Source organism: Copidosoma floridanum, unplaced genomic scaffold (genome assembly GCF_036245765.1).
Source record: "Copidosoma floridanum isolate Cflo_tuat_1 unplaced genomic scaffold, Cflo_Japanese_pri ptg000001l, whole genome shotgun sequence".
NCBI lineage: Eukaryota > Metazoa > Arthropoda > Insecta > Hymenoptera > Encyrtidae > Copidosoma > Copidosoma floridanum.
Window position 1 is genome coordinate 23,547,087 of NW_028321878.1, and position 17,479 is coordinate 23,564,565.

General features: G+C 44.9%; 1 protein-coding gene across 1 annotated transcript; it reads left to right on the forward strand.

The window, feature by feature from the left end:
• The first annotated feature begins 14,749 nt into the window (after positions 1–14,749).
• On the forward strand, positions 14,750–17,052 carry vvl (ventral veins lacking). The gene has a single exon (XM_014353785.2). It carries the CDS (start codon positions 15,573–15,575, stop codon positions 17,037–17,039), a length of 1,467 nt encoding a protein of 488 aa, XP_014209271.1. The 5' UTR covers positions 14,750–15,572; the 3' UTR covers positions 17,040–17,052.
• Positions 17,053–17,479: the final 427 nt, after the last annotated feature.

A 17,479-nucleotide genomic window follows, 5' to 3' on the forward strand; every position in this document is an offset into this window, starting at 1 on the left:
CAATCCCTAAAAACACTCGCGAACAGATTCGACCTTGCTCGTTCGGTGACCCACACACGACTGAGCAGTTTTGACTCGAAAACAAGTGAAATAAGCGATTTTCACTTAATAAATAGTGAATTTCTATGCTTTTAACTTTTTGATAAAGTGCAAAATATTTTTAACCTTGAAAATCAGTTCATATTCACTATTTTAAAGGTCAAGATCTCATTTATTTCCATAAATAGTGAAATTTTCACTATTTAAAATTTAGATTGCAGGTATCCCAAAGCCCACACGTTGATCGCGTGCTTTCCGGAACGAGTTCATTCCGCGTCGTATCTCTCAGACAGGCAGAGCGAAAATCCAGAGTGCGGCAGCCATCTTCCGCAAAGTAATAAAAGTCGTACCGCATCATTTTCATTAGAGCTCTGGATAGGTATTTTCGCGTACTCTGTAAAGTTGGAGCAGGAAAAAACCCAGCTAGCGATGTACACGCGAAAGTCCGTCCCAAGTCTGGGCGAAAAGGGCAAAATATTTCGAAGAACGCAACGCGCCCGGAAGTATGAATATGCAAAAGTCGGGAGACCAAAAAAAGGGCGCTGGTAATTGCCGGGGGCTCTTTTTCGGTGGTGCAGCACTCGCGTCGGTCAGAGCCAGTGACGTTGGGGGCTACATAAATATTTTTCCTCTTAATTTTTCGCGTTACGCGGTGGCTGGCCCGCACGCGCGTGTTTATTCATTGTTGCGCGAGTGACGCGAGAAGGTTGGGGTGGGAGGGGGCCGGCGCCCGGCATCCGGTGGGAGCTGCACTCTTTTGCGCAATGCTCATTTGAAGGTTCGACGGGTCACCGAGGCGAAAGTTTGCGCTCGAAATAATACGTGCCGTACGGCGCTCGCTCGCAACGGATAGAGAGAGAGAGAGAGAGAGAGAGAGAGAGAGAGTTGGCCATCGCGTAAAAGAGACACATTTATATTGTCCCGTTGTTGTCCTCGTCGTACAGCCGCTGTCGTCGACGTCGTGGTCGTCATCGGGCGCACTCTCGTCAGATGGAGGCCATTATTTACTTTGAAAATCTTTAACATTTCCGAGTGCCATTGTCATGTAAAGCGGCACACGCTCTGCTCGCGAATATTGAAGCACCGATGGCTTTCAGCCCAGCCTACGCTACGTACTGCTACCAGTGGCAGAACCAGAGGCCCGCCAATTATATATTTCGCGCCCCGTCGGCCTTGACTCGGCCAAGTGTATTGTTGTTCAATTTATTTGCAAAGTGCGTGCAGCCGTGCCAAATAGCACACTGATCTCCGATAAATATTCTACACCCATCGTGATAAAATTTATTATTTTTCCTCTCTCTCTCTCTTTTTCTCCAAAACCAGGAGCAAAGAGCCGCGTTCGCGACTCGCGATGATTCGGCCGAATTGAAATCGCCCCACTTGTCGCCCTGATCGGAACAATAAGCGTCAGCTCGTACACGCACGCATGCCGGTACACCGGCGGTGTACATAATATCCGATATGCCTATACGTACGGGATGCGTGTGCATAAGCATGTTAAAATATACTTATCGCGATATCTGAAGGAAAAAGGCGCGCGGAAACTCATCAAGCTCTAGAAAATCGCAGGTGCTGGTGCTTTCCCGCGTGCACGCAACGTATATATACGTAATTACCGAGGAGCTCATATCTCTCTCTCGCTGTCTCTGTGCGGAGCGGGTAGGTAGGTAGGTGGGTATATGCATGTATGTATATATATATATATACATATATATATATATATATATATATATATCTAAATATAGCCAGCGGAACACGTAGTAGCGTAATGAAAAATCGAGAGCGGAGACGTTACAGTACTTACGTGGAAAGGTGTATGTAGGCCCCGTTGCTGCCGGCACCTGCCAGTCGAGCAAAGTGGAGCTGGTGCTCGCTCCAGTGTGCCCGGGGAGCCGTGGCGAGGGAGCGTCGGAGAGCGACGCGCGAGCCGTAAAAAAGTCGAGGGGAAACAACCGGCGCTATCTCGCGCGCATCTCTCGGGGCCGGTGCGTGCAGCGCGCAGTGGCGCATTTCGAGATCATCGGTAGCCCGAGCCTCGCCCTCCGAAGCGCCTATTTATATATTACTACTATATATACCCAGTCGTACCCACGTTGGTAGCTTGGCTGGTTGCACGCATCACCGTGAACCGCACCGGGCGAAACAACGTATGTATACAACATCGGTATAGGTACGCGTCGCGCATCGTCCCGGTGCGTATGTGTATTGTTGCGCGCCGACGGACATCGCGCGGGGCTAATACTTATAATATAATTGCCCGAGGGTCCGATGGCACGAGTCACGCGGGCTGTTATACTCTACTTCGCGCATTGCACATACATCTACCTCCGTGCCTACACGGTAGCGTGTATACGTGTACGTACACCTACCCTATCTACCCGCCAACCTACCGATCGACCCCATCTTATACCTGTGCCGACGCTTCTTGGGAACGCATTATAACGCCGCTGCGAAAATATCGTGCAAGTAACCCTGCATGTATCAACACCTACATATACGTATATGAACACACGGACCATAAACGCGGATACGGTGCACGCCATGGTAGGTATATAACATGCCGTAGCGTCGCGGCGACGCCGCGTCTCTCTCTCTCACGCAGTCATCAACACGCCTTAAGTACCGAGCAAATGCTTTCTTGCTCCGGCAATTCGGCAGAACGGCCGTGAGTGTGCTTATAATACTTATATATTATGTAGCGTGCAGACAGCCGGATCGAAGGGACACACTGGCAGGTCGGAAGTGGCTCCCTTCGCGCAGCTGCGCCGTGCCTGCCCGCCTGCATACACTTGCTCTCTGGAGTAGCTGCTGGACGATCGATCGCCCGCGGGCGCGTGCGAGCGCTCATTAGCCACCGTGCCTCGTCTCCCCCAACCCCCCTCTTCCACGCCTCTTTGTCATCCCTGTCAAACGCGCTGCTTGTGCTGGATGTCGGTGACGCTTCACTCGTATGGGATATATTATGCTTTAACGCTCGAGTAAGTAGGTATGGGAGCAAAGCCGCGACGGCGACGGCAATGGCGACGACGACTCGCCGGGATGAAAGGTCAACTGCAGCGGGCCTCGGGACCGATGATTTACGGTTATTTACTGGAGCGGAGACGCTTATCACGGCCAAAGGGGGAGCGGAAAGAAAATAAAATTACAAAAAAAAGTATCCCTAAAGTCACCTAAATCATATATGGTACTTGTATCGTCTTTGCCCGGCGCTTCAGTAACTCATGTTTCCGTGAACGCGGACTCCTCCTCGGGTGGCCGAAAGTCGTGGGGCTTCGATTTACGGTCGAGCGGTCGCAAAACGTAACGATCCCATGTTTTTTCATATCTGCTCTCGTTATTGAAAAAAGGAAAGTACAATACTGCTTTGCTCTACAACTTACTTTTTCTCAAGATGATTTCTCTAGTTGTTGTTTTGATACTGACTCAATCGTATCAAAACAACTCGATTTTTTTCACCAGTGCGTTACAATAAAAAGTTACCGTCAGACTGAAGTTAATGAAATTAAGGGATTCGTTTCAGTTGACTAAACTCTTATTATTTTTTCTAAAAACATTGAAAAATGATTTCTTACACGTGCCGAGTTTAACAATATGGAAAAGTACCTGCCTGCTATTTCATGAGAGTAAGAGAGATGCTCAAAAATGATGTAGGTATGCCTGTTATTTAGACTGCTGCGGCTCGTTTTTCGATAAAATGCATTAAAGATCTACACGACATCAAAAACGTAACTTTTTTTAGTATGTATTTTACGTCTTCCTTGTAAGATGCCTACAAAGTATCGAATCGTATAGGTTGTCGTTCAAGTCATTTTTTTTTTTGGGGATGATTGAGATTCGGACTGCTTGGAAAAAAATAAAAAATCTCTGGCTACAGCTGAAAATGTCGGACACAGTGAAAATGCATCTTCCACCATTTTGATATCAGTATATGCTTGGAGACCTGGCCGCTACTGCAATGCCACTTGAATTACTACTTCAAAGAATACGTTTCTCATTTTGTTGCAAGCTTTGAAACAATAATTTAAAATTTACAGTAATTTTTTTCTTTTGTTCAGCCAACATTCTTCGATTCAACGAAAGATTTATTTAATGTATTTTTATCTAAAAGTAATACGTTCTCTTTTTATGCATACGTCATCTTCATTTTATTAAGAACGAAACTATAAATGTGTAAATTAGGCAGTAAGTTAATATCGTTTTGTACAAGTACACTTACGAGACGGAACAGTATGTGTTGATTAATAGCTAGTTAACATGTCAGTTTTTGATACAATTCTGCATCTACAATGTCAATACTTGTTTTTTGTCAAAAAATACAATTTTATTATTGGTTTTTTTTTTATCTGAAAATATAATACACTTTGGCCGTGGCTCGTTTCTGCGCAGAGAAATCTGACTCGCCCTGTTATTACAAAGTTTGTAAAATGTACTATATCTACCAGAACCCACTTGCCATAACCTCAAATAAGCAAACAGAAGGCGCCAGTGTATAGTCAATACTGTTTTGTTCAAAACTTCTACAATGATCGTGATTCATTCACGTGCTCACTAGCTTTGGACTCACGTACGTGTGTAATCTTGTCAAAAAACATCTGCGCTGGTACGTGCTCATCGACTAAATCAGGGGGCGAGATTTCTCTGTGAAGCCCATGACAGTGCAGAACAAAAGACTCTAGTTTACATATAGATCTTGGATAAATTTTTAATGACAAGAGCCGTATCTGCTTCTTGAAATGACCAACATAAATTGGATAAAGTTGTTTTTAACAAAAGCGGAATAAAGTATACAATTATTACGGTACACTTCAAATTATTATCTTTATTCGTTGACCATGGGACATGCATCAAAAACTAGGTGATTCATAAAAAGTTTGATACTAAAGTAGCATACAATTAAAAAACAATTTATACATCCTTTAATGTTGGAAATATGCCTCATATCTCTAAATCGCCAACATTTTTGTTTGTACTCAACTTTTCTCCTCTTAAAAAATTGATTATTCCGTTACGCAAGCTTTTTTTGCTTATTGTGTGATTTATTAAAACTGATGACGAAACATACTTAGTGGAATTTAAAAAAAAATTAAACTTTGAATTGACAGTAATCTGAAAAGATAATATTTTACTTGTTTGTCCGTTTAAAAAAGATAATGGGACAAAACATTGTATTTGCTGTAAGATGAAGTAATATTTGCTCTAATATTATAAATAACTGTAAGTAGTCACAATTGTTTGGATCGTCCGAAGTGCGTTGAACGGAACTAGTCAATTTATATCAAAATATGGGTCTGTTGGTAAGCCTTTTTTTTTAACTGTAGATCTCACGATGCCGTGTCTCAAAGTTTTCACATGAGTGTTCTAACAAATGTAAGACCAATGCGGAAACATTCACTAAACTTTTAAACTAATAAACTATTAGCAGTTCCAATTAATTATTTTTGATACTATAGGAAAGTATTTTGTGTCATGCAACAACTTCAACAATAAAATATCGTAAACATATATTATACTTTGGATTAGAACTAGGTAATCATTGAACACAAGTATAAGATTTTTGGGAAACAGAACAGCATCATTTTTGGTTCAGATTGAATTGTATTTTTTATATGTCTAGTGAAAATTTAAGAGTAAAATATTATCATTTCTACTTGAGCTATGTAATGACAACTGTCATACTGGTTTTTTACTTTTTTAATTCAAGAAAGTGAAAAAAATGTAAAATACTGTTGATAATATTTTAAGAAATCTCTCTTTAAATCAAACGATTAACAATTTTACAAGATTCTACAAGATGAATTGAAAATATTCGTCTAACACCTTGAACAATTTTTAAAAAGGAAACAACAAGTATACAATTATAAACGGGATATATTCCCGTTAAAAATAACTTAAAGCAGTGATCTCACTCATGCAAGTAATTACCCCCTAAAACATATGATATGATTGAAACTTTTCTGTGAAAACACTTCCCGGTAGAAAAAAATAGTAAAATGTGCACGATGAATTTTACTATCATTTAATTCACTAGTTATGTTAAACGCGTTTAGTGCGATCCCAATTACTTGAAATGGAACTAGCTACAAATAATAATTTACTTTTACATTTTCTATGTATGCCACACTACTGTAAGAAAAAAAATATGCTTACATTTTTCCGCCCATTTTTTCGTTTTTGCTAACATACTTACTAGGTCTTAACTGTGCAATATTCATATTTTCATCAATTTAGGTGAACGTCGATTTGGCAAATTTTAGGGCAAATACCATAATGTTTATGAATAAGTTATAATTAATTACTTTTTTCTTATAGAAACGTAAGTGTCATGTATCAACATCATCATAAATGTGTAAAATACACTATATGCATTACGCACACTGGCTTTTGAAATAACCTTGAATCAAAAACAATTTTTTGTCTAATTGTGTCGTTTAAAAAAAAAAAGACAAGTAAAGTAACATTACTACATACTATTGTCACGGTATAAACATTTTAATTGTTGTCACAGTTATCGTATATTGTTTTTTTTTTTTTTTTTTTTTCTTTCTTTTGAAGTTCTCAACCACGCACAGGAGCTCAAAGTATAAAAACGGTGATTCATAAACGGTAGCGTAAGTAACGAATCAAGTGAACATCATAGGCGTTAAACTGAAGGATTGTAAATAGAAGCGGCCGTAGCTTACTTGGCTAAGGTGTGGATCTTGATCAGTTTACAATTGGCCAGGTGCATGTCATGCAGCGCCACCCTTGGTGTCAAAATCATGCAATCGCGGGTACCCACATTACACGTCAACAGCATACACCAATGGACACTTTTAGGAATAATTAATTAATTAGAAAAAAGATTAGTGTATTTATTTATCTGATAATGGATGTTATCATAAAAACAGGCTTTCAAAATATCACACACTCAATTTGTTTTATCTCTGAAGCCTTAAAAAAAGGTAAACAGTTGGTTGAAAGTAGTCGTGTGTGTGCGATGTTACATAATTTCATAGTGATGGAGTAAGCAATTTGACAAGTGCCGTCGTAATAAGGCAGACCTCGGTAACTTCAGCTCCCTACTGAGTTAACCTGCATGTACGTTTTATTCAGATTATTTTGAAAATTGTCTAAGTTGCAATGCACATGAAAATTACCTTTATTTACAGTTGGATAATCACCAAAATTTATGTAATTTTACTCCATTTGTCTTTGCGCTACTGATACACTGAACAACACAGCACTTTCTTACACCCATATTTCATAAACATTTTAATGATAGAAATCACAATGATCATGTCTTATTTCGCATATTTATCTTTCTTTTTGCCGTCTGCTTCTGAGAGTGTGCTCTGGATCGTATACTAACGAGGCTTCATTAATATGTTGTTACATTTTACAACCGTTCTTGGCACCACATAGTTCATTTTTTTACATTTGTGTAACTGTAATTTCATAATATCGATACTATTTATACATACGTGATGATAACATCTATAAATTTAACGGAATACTGTTATATTAGCAAAAATGACAGTTATTTGGTACCCCAGGTTTTCTGTTTTCGCCACTACGCACGCTGGCATCGGCTCATCTATCCCCTCCCATCACTTGCACCTGGCCAATACTGGGGTAAGTAGGTACGTCTGCTCAAGTAGAGCGCGGGATTGAATACTCTCGACGGGTACGCTTACATGATAATGCCCTCCGAGGCCGATTTTGGCTGAGGTATCTGCTCCATGAGAAGACTTTTTTTCATGTGATACTTTACACTCAAGACCAAATAAACATGAAAAACCATTTTATTCCCAAAATTTCGGTAATCAAAATTTTTTTCTCTCGACATTCTTGTCGGTGTGCAATACAAAGGCGGTTCTAACGATTTTTGTGCTGACAAAAAAAAAAATTATAAAAATTACTGTGATAAAATGGTAATCTGGTACTACTTCGTAATGGAGAGAATTATTAGACATGTTTACAATGTCGTGCTGTCTGTAAAATAATTTTTATTGCTCAGAAAATGTATTTTTCTTGCAAATAGAATGATTTCTACTTTCGGTACGGTAGACAGTAGATTCTTGATTGCCATTTCTAGCACAGAAGTTTTCTTTACATATGTTTTTCTGAGCGTGGACTCCAAGGACTTGTAAAAACATTTTCCTTCAATTGCGCTAGTTTTCTGTAACTTTAATTTTCCATAGTGTACTCGTAAAACTACAAAGAACACTACTCGCAAGTCCAGTGTTGTATCATTAGGCCAAGTAAATGTACCATACAAGTACGTCTAGACAATATTTTTTACTCACAGCTCTTAGGCGGCAATTCTTCTAGCGATTGTGTCGCATTTGTTAGTCATACGAAATGAACATAGCTTACGTAACAAATTATAAAGACTGTTCGACTACACTCATATAATAATGTATACTTATTGAACTAACATATACAAAATGGCCCTTGATGATGCAATGTTTCCTTGAATTCGTCTCGATGTGTCCCCTTTCTGGTTCGAAAAGTACAAAGACGTTCACGCCGTACGTTTGACATGGTATGGAATGAAGTACTACAATTTAATCAGACTAAAATGCAGGTAACCAAATTAAACTCACGCAATACCATATTTTAGACTAAATTAAATGCTGCGTTACTTAAGTTCAACGGTATTTTAAGGTTAATAACTCAAAAGAGATATTCAGTAAGCGTTTTCCAACATTACAACTGATTTGTAAATAAATAATCGGTTAAATCAGTAAATAAGCTTCTCTGTAATTTAATAATATATAATCTCATGACTCGATTGGAAAAAAAGAGATTCAAATAAAATCTTATGAAATCAAAAAATAACAGTAACAAAGCCAAACGAATTTCGGAAAACGTGTGAACTATATTTGGTTAACTGTTCCACTGGCCGAGAGACAAAAACTCAAATGCTTGAAGCATGTTCAGTCTTTTTATAGAGCCCAGTATAATGATTACCAAAAATATCATTACAATTGAGCAATTTAAAATTATTTTAAAAACAAAACAAAGGAATTTCACTAGTTTTCTTTGGATGTCGAATGAACGGAATTTTATACGATCGAGTCATGATAACAACACTCCAAATCACGAAAAAAAAAATTAAAATGGTTCTTCCGTGACAAGTCAAATGTATAAAATGATAGCGCATGCAAGTAAGAAAAATAATTTGTATCATTTCCACTGCTAGTGGTTATCAACAATTCACATGAGGACAATTAAAAGGGGTTGCGTCCCCCAAGACCGAGCTACTTCTTCTACGCGAGTACATGTGAATCAATGATGATTTTAAGTAAGTGCTATCAATTGAATCCTGATTCACTTTGATTAAACGTTTTAAGATCCTGAAGATGATTGAAATATCAAAAGTCTTGAATTTCTTTCCGTCGCTTCAAGGGCACGTACACGAGAAAGGGGTCTCTACGAGATCTCGTCGATATTTTTTTTTATCAAGACTCTGTTTATCAATGTTATTAACTTCTGTTATGAAACAAGTAAAAGAAACAAAATACTAAACGAAATTCATATGAAGAAAAAAAATTTTGACAAAACCACTGGTGGCCACAACATTTCTTACTTTTACACTGTCAGGTACTTTTACCATGATCATAAATGACACATTCCAGCTCTCGAGTACACCAACTTGACAACATGATCATCTTAAACGACATTCCTCGTGAGTAATTATTGGATACCATTATTGACACCTCGTTTCGGTATTGTGGTTCAAAGATCGATAGCTTATTAGTCCAGCTATAAGCTCTACGTATACCGATAATCAAACTTAGGTGCGTGTATATACGTAGATGCACATAAGGCACATGAAATTTTAGAAAAACTCAACAAATCAACGGCCGTCAATTGGCGCGACGAATCCAATGTTTCTGCACTGTTATCTGCTGTCAAAACTGGTTGTTGGTACAGCGCAGCAGGTACGCTTGCGTGCTTACCGGAATAATCTGCGTATGGATAATTGTGACGTTGCACCGAATATTCGAGGACGTTTAATCGCACTTGCCGTAAGTCTCGCCGACGCGTCGCATCGCAGCTAGCTAACTCCCTCCCCCTGGAGAGCAAGCAGAGAGTAATGACAGTTTGGTATTCGTAACTTGCTGATTTCATTTATGTTTAGCTCTTAACGGGAATCCTCGATCCATTCACCTTCAGAAGCCCCTCTTATAACCCTTTTATATTTCCTCCCATGCGTACATGTGCGGTGCGATACATCGATCCTCTGTTTTCGGTGCACGTGTATCCGTACGGATACGTGTGGCTCCACATGGTGTACGTGCATATATACACGCGTGTCGTGCGTGTGTTGGCGTATGGATGCGGTGGTGGTATGCTAATGCAATCGAGTGAACGCACGATTTTTAACGGTACATATCACCAAGCCCGTAGCCCGTAGCCCCGGCGGCGGTGGCAGTAGCAGCGGCGGCGGCGGCAACAGCCTGCAGCGTATATGCATTCACGCGTATTAGTATGTATGTACATAGGATATGTGTGTACGTAAGCATACGCATAAAAGCGCGGGGAGGGACTCTTTGCCGAGTCAGCGTTATAATATACGTGAGCGCAAACGCTCAGCCTCCGTCCTTATACGTAGGTACTCGTGTGTGCATTAATATACTCGGCTAATGCGCTGCGCTGTACCAGCGATACGCCTGTACACCAAATATCAGTGCGATGTTCCTCTGAAAAAGCAAATGCTTCTTGAATCTTGGGGTGCCCTCTTGCTTGCTTACTTGCTTACTTACTTACTTATACTTTCTTACTTACTCACACTCGGGTTGCGCACGCGATCTGGTCGTCGTCGTCACTCCCTCACGCTCTCTCCATTTTACTTCTCTCCCGCCCCCCTTATCACCCATATCATCATCATCATCATCATCATCATCATCATCATCATCATCATTAATATTAGTATTCTTATTATTATTATAGTTATACGTGGGCGCGCGTGCATATTCGTGTATACACGTGCATAGCGTGTTATAAATCCTATATTGTACTGTCAACATTTTCAGGGTCGCGCGTAACGTGTGAAAAATTTGCCGACTACCGCTCGCCTGTACCGTGCACGCGGCATTTATGGAGCACGGTAGGCATATCGCGCGTGCCTTTGAACACCCGATGGCGATAAGAAACGTGAGAGTGTTTCGATGTTTGATTTCGGAGCGGAATAAGCCGGTGTTAGTACCACGCCCGATTGTTTCATCGTTGGGGAGCTTATGTGTGTGTGTGTGTGTGTGTGTGTGTGTGTAAGTGTGTGTAAGTGTGTGTATGTGTGTGTATACTGGCAGTACTAGTCTCAATACCTATACTATGTGCGGAGCAATTAGTCGAGAATGAGAAGGAAGGTACAGTTTTCTGTACGTATACGTGGAGGTAAGGCCATCTTTAGATCAAACAACTGGCTGACTTTCAAAATAATTGAACAGCTCGTGAGGCACAGAGCACAACGGGCGTAAACATATATTACATGTATATACGCACCAACACACGATACACCGTACCTCAGACACGCATGTATACGCATGTGCGCTTGCGTATGCGTGTGTGTAGGTATGCGCGTAAGGGCGCAGCAATATAATTCAATTCTCATGAGGCAAGGTGAGAGTGAGAGAGAAAGGGGGAGATAGTGGCATGTTTGCTTTTCAAATAAGAGGTTAATGATTCACAGCCCAAATCTCATGCAGCGCACGTAGCTCGCTGGCTATACGTACTACACTCTCCTGTGTGACCCATGAGCAGCAACCTGTTCGGCTGCGAGCAAGCGCGTGTACGCAGCGGGTAGAGAAAGAGAAAGAGCGAAAGAGAAAGAAAAAAAAGCTAGAGAGAGAGAGAGAGAGAAAAAAAGTGATAAGATTAGGTACGAAGTAGGTACGGTCAGACAGGTGGCTTTAGTTAGCCATGGATATTTAAACGAGCTAGCGCGGGGGCAACGAGTTGGGCAGGATGGACGCCGAGCCAAACAGCCCAGCTCGTTAGCTACGCGGCTAACTGTTTTGGTTTGGAAGCCGCCACCACCGAGGGCAAACGAGAAAAGCCAAATCGAAAGCACTTGGTAGTGGAGGGAAAAAAAAGAGAACAAAAAAAAAAAAAAAAAAAAAAAAAAAAAAAAATACATTGTCCCGAAAATTTAATGCCAGCCCGTGGGATGTTGTATTATCATACGTATACCTACCACCACCGTCGCTCGTTGCGCTTAGCTGACGGGAGCGCCGCACTCCCTGTCTCTGTTTCGCTCTGGGGGCTGTACATACATAGGCACGCATGTGTGTACCCGCACCGGTGATCCAACTCACCCCTCGCAAAGGGTGGCTGCCGGCACGTAGGGCATAATAAGGCCTCTACCTGTGGCTCTCATTTAAATGTATTAAAGCTGTGCGCGCTCGCTCGCTGCTGCAGTCTCGCGTCGCGTCGGAGACAAACAGTGGCGCCCGAACGTACATATAACCACTTGCTCGTTTCATTTATCCGCTGCTGCTACTTTTGGCTAACCATACTACACCGACTCCCTCTGTCTTTCTCTTTCTTTCTGCCTGCATACACCCTGCACGAGCTGATTAATTACGAGGAATAGCAAGTAATACCTGTTGCGCGTGCACACATCGAGCACGTATTTTACCTACGCACGGCCGGTGCGTGTTCCCCTGCGACGCTCTTCTTTTATTGCGATGCCCGCCGGCTATTCGCCCCCAGAGGATGTTGCACGCCCACTTTTTTGCCCGTGATTCTCATCTATGCACGCCTTTCACGTGCTACGCTTCTGGTTTATTGCGGGGCCAGTTATTCTCCCGTTTTACGTTACGCGCCACTTTGTTGCTCGTGTGTAATTGTGGGCACGGCGACGCGGGGGCACATCGTCCTATTTATTAGTCCAAGTACGTGTCACCGTACCCTCAAAGACAATTTTTCGTAACTGGATGCTGTGGCGGGCAATAATTTGTCGCGGCGACTAATGCAGCGATTGATTTTGTTTTAACAATTAACACCTGTCGCGTCACTTTACCCTTACTTCAACAGACCCTACTTGTATATTGGGACGCACAAAATTTTGGAGAAGTGCACGACGATAACATACAACGACTTGCGTTTCCTCTTACGGTAATCGACTGTACGCATATTGTTTCGATATGGCGCAAACCTCGATTGCTTCGTTGAATAGTGGCAACTCATGATGTACATGTTGCCAAAACATTGCACTTTTTTTTCATCCAACACAAAGTGAAGACTGACCTTTTTTAGTAAGGTTTTAAGTACAGTTTACTTACACTTACTTCTTACACCACTACTCGATAAACTTACACAAAACATGGCAAACATTTTTTTTTGACAAATAAAAACTAATAAATTAATACATCGAAATGTTGAGGCAATCCATAAATTTTCTACGTGTTACACGGCGATTATGACGAAATGTGTAGAAATTTTAGATAGAGATGGGGGTGGGATGCGGTAAAGAACAAAATTGTATTATTCCGACAAGAATTTCATACGAGAGAGAGTGTACAATATTCCAAGAAACGCTCATTCGGTCTGAGTTATAAGCTTCGAAGCGTGGGGGATTTAGCGGGAGCGGACCCGACGATCTCCCTACCGAGGGGGTGTGTTTTCTTATTCTGCCGTATTTCTTTTTTTACGAGCTGGTTGCAGCGAGATATCACAAGTCGCGCGATTTCAAGTAAAAATGAGAAATTCAAATTATAAGAATATTTTTCATCTATTTTCACTGTTTCACGGACATTATACGTCCCGAGATCGCAAGATGCGGTGCGCCGGGTAGAAGGGAAAACAAAGTATATATAGTGAAATAATATCACGAGCTGGATGCAAGCAAAAAGACCACCGAGTTGAAGCAGCAGCAGTAGCAACAACACGCGGGAGAAGGCGTATAAGAAAAGCTCGAGTGAGAGAGAGAGAGAGAGAGAGAGAGTTCTGCAAAGTCGAGTAGTTATAGGTGGCACAAAGGGGGACAGGGAGGAGCGAGGGGGCGGTGGAAGGAGGGCAGAGAGGAATAGTCGCGTGGCGGGTGCTCGGGGAAAGGAAGGCAACTGGGAGGCAGTGCGCGCGCAAGGGTTGAACCCAACGTTGCGCTCGAGCGGAAGAAAAGAAGAAAATCGGGGGACAGACCGCGAAAGCTGGTTGCACGCTTCGCAGAACTGCTATAGCAAAGTGCTAGCAACAGCACTGACGGTCGCCTCCGCCTCCGCCTCCGCCTCCGACTTCTTTTTAATATGGGGATACGTTGGGTTATATATACACTAGTGGCTCTAAGCGCCCGGCCACGAGCGAGAGAGCACCAACGGCGCTACGGTACGAGCTAGAGGCCCTCCGTACACACGGTATGTGTATATCGGTACGCGGTAGCGCAGCAGCAGCGGCAGAGACACAAGTACGGACAGCCAGTATATAGGTATTAAGAGATCGAAGGGAAGGGTAAGGGTAGCGGCACTCTAGCCGAAGCAAAGCAAAGTAGGCCGGGGCGAATAGCGCATGGGCGGGACCGAGCACGCGATCCTCCCTCTATTGCGACGGCCACCATGCCCGCCGGGCCAATGCGGGCCGCAACTTGATCTCGGGGTGGGGTAAGAGGAGGGGGCCCCGACCTGGCCGCGCTGCGCATGACGGCCCGCCGCCGCCGCACAACGAGAGTTGGGGAGCTCGGCCGTGTATATCCCGTACCACCAGTCAGTCGCTCTTTTAGCTCTCTACGGCATGCATAACGCATGAGAGCCAGACCTCAAGATATTCCTCTTCTCTCCGCTCCCTCCTTCTTTCTCTTTTTCTCTCTCTCTTTCTCGCTCGCTCGCTCGCTCGCTGGATCGCTCGATCGTCCGTCTGTCCGTCCCGAGCGGCTCCGAGCAGACAGCACGCCGGTGTTTTGGCCAAATTGTTGTAATTCGTAACTAACTGCAGAGGAAGTACCGACTGTTGAGCCGTGATGCCGTGTCGCCGTTGTCGTCGCCAAGTGATAACGTTCGAGACTAGTGCGCGAATGCGAGTATAACCGGGGCACAGGAGGGCTCCCACAATAATAAGACAGGCAGACAGAGAGAGAGAGAGAGACGCAGTTTACTCTGTCGACGGCGACGACAGCGAGGAAAAAGAAGATTTTAAAGTGGTGACTCGCGGTCAGTGAGACACGGGGCAGCGGGTGACCAACCATGCTACCTCTAGTGGCGGTAGCTGCTGTCAGTCCAAGCAGGTCCGTCAAGTGCTCGAGTGGCAATCGCCCAAATAGGCCATCGAGACAGAGTGTGAGCGCAGTTAAGCGTGTGTGACAGACTACTGTAACAATTTTTATATACATACGGGTACATGAAGGTAGCGCTGAGGTGGTGGTACACTACAATATAATACATAGAGGCAATCGTTTGGCACACGAGAAGAAACATTACGATTATCATTGTATTCATCGTCCTCGTCATCATAATCAGGAGCTGCAGAACCACCGTAAAGGTGACTTGCCGTATTGTTGGAAGCGTCAGCAGCGTGGGAGCTGCTGGTCATTTAGCAGATCGGGCCAGGAGTAGATGGCCACTACGACGTACATGCCTATAAGCAGCGCGGTATCGAGCGAGTTGGATGGTGTCACGGGCTCCGTGAGCGGAATGAACATCGCCGTGGGAGGGTACTCGTCGGGCTCGCCGCGCAGCGCGGCCGACGCCGGTGAAATGAAGTACATGCCCGCGCCCCAGCATCACCACCACCACCACCATCACCAGATGACCTCGTCGCCCTCCCCCAATGGGCTCTCGCACCCAGCCAACCTCAGCTCCGGCAATCCCTGGACTAGCATCCAGCCGGGTAGCGATCCCTGGGGCGCCTCGATGGGTATGCATCACGCGGGCCACCACCCGCACCACCACCATCCCTCGCACCAGGGGAACGCGGCCGCGGCGGCGGCGGCAGCTGTGGCGGCTGGCCTCGATGTGAAACCACTTGCCGCTGCGGCTGCCGCTGCGGCAGCTGCCAACGAACAAGCGATGCAACACCACCATCGGCAATCACACCAGTCACCGGGAATGGGCTCGCCCCATTCGTGGCACGCGCCCGTTGTGCCCTCAGCCCACTACAATCCAAGCGGGGGCTCGCCCTCGCCCGTCACCCTCCAACAGTATCACGTGGCCATGAACGGCATCTTGCACCATCAGCCCCATCATCAGCCTCATCAGTTGCACGGTGGCCATCAACCGGGCCTCGGGGGCCACCACTTGCGTGACACCCACAACCACAGTCCGCCCGGCCATCCCTTGCACCAGGGAGGTGGAAGCGGTGGGGGTGGTGGCGGTGGCGGGGGTGGTAGTGGGGTTCATCCCCTGGATCGAGAACACAGCGCCGGTGAGGAGGACACGCCAACCTCGGATGATCTTGAGGCCTTTGCAAAGCAGTTTAAGCAGCGACGAATCAAGCTCGGCTTCACGCAGGCTGACGTCGGCCTCGCCCTTGGTACGCTTTACGGCAATGTCTTCTCCCAGACGACGATATGCAGGTTCGAGGCGCTTCAATTGAGTTTTAAGAACATGTGCAAGCTCAAGCCGTTGTTGCAAAAGTGGCTCGAAGAGGCCGACTCGTCGACGGGCTCGCCCACGAATATCGACAAGATAGCCGCCCAGGGCCGTAAACGCAAGAAGCGCACGTCGATCGAGGTGTCGGTCAAGGGAGCCCTGGAGCAGCACTTTCACAAACAGCCGAAGCCCTCGGCGCAGGAAATCACGTCGCTGGCCGACAGCCTGCAACTTGAGAAGGAGGTCGTGCGAGTGTGGTTCTGCAACAGGAGGCAAAAGGAAAAACGCATGACGCCCCCGAACACGCTGGCCGACGGCTTGATAGATGGCATGCCCCCGGGTCACCAGCAGGGCCAACAGGGTGGCGGTGGCATGCATCAGGGCTACCATCCGCAGGACCACTTGCACGGCTCGCCCATGGGCCACAGTCATAGTCCGCCGATGCTGAGCCCCCAGGGACTCAGCGTGGCGCACTCGTTGGCGGCCCACTAGCGCTCGCCCGGGCCTCCCCCGTTGGGCCTCGTTGCGGCCGCCTCACAGGCAGCCGCAGCGAGCTCGTCCAGTACGCCGGAGGCCACGGTCCTGCCGCCCTTTTACCATCACTATCTTCAGGCAACGCGCCAGCACAACAGTTACGCGAGCTCGTAGCTGCTGATGGGCCGCGTGCCGCCTGTCGAGCCTCAGCTGCAGCAGCGGGATGTGGAGGTGGAGGCGGAGGATGAAGCCGACGACGTGGAGGATAACCTCGACGGTATCGATAACCGACTTGTGGACGTGCAACCGACGACTCCGTTGTCCTCGTCCTCTTCGTCGTCGTCGTACTATCATCGTCATCACAATCACAGTAACAATAATCACCACCACCACCACCACCACCATCACCTGCCCTGGGGAGGGTCGGGCAGATCCGTCGGAGGCTACTTCTAGTGCGA

Excerpts from the sequence above, each read along its gene's own strand:
- vvl (XM_014353785.2), top strand. The coding sequence starts at position 15,573 with ATGGCCACTACGACGTACATGCCTATAAGCAGCGCGGTATCGAGCGAG.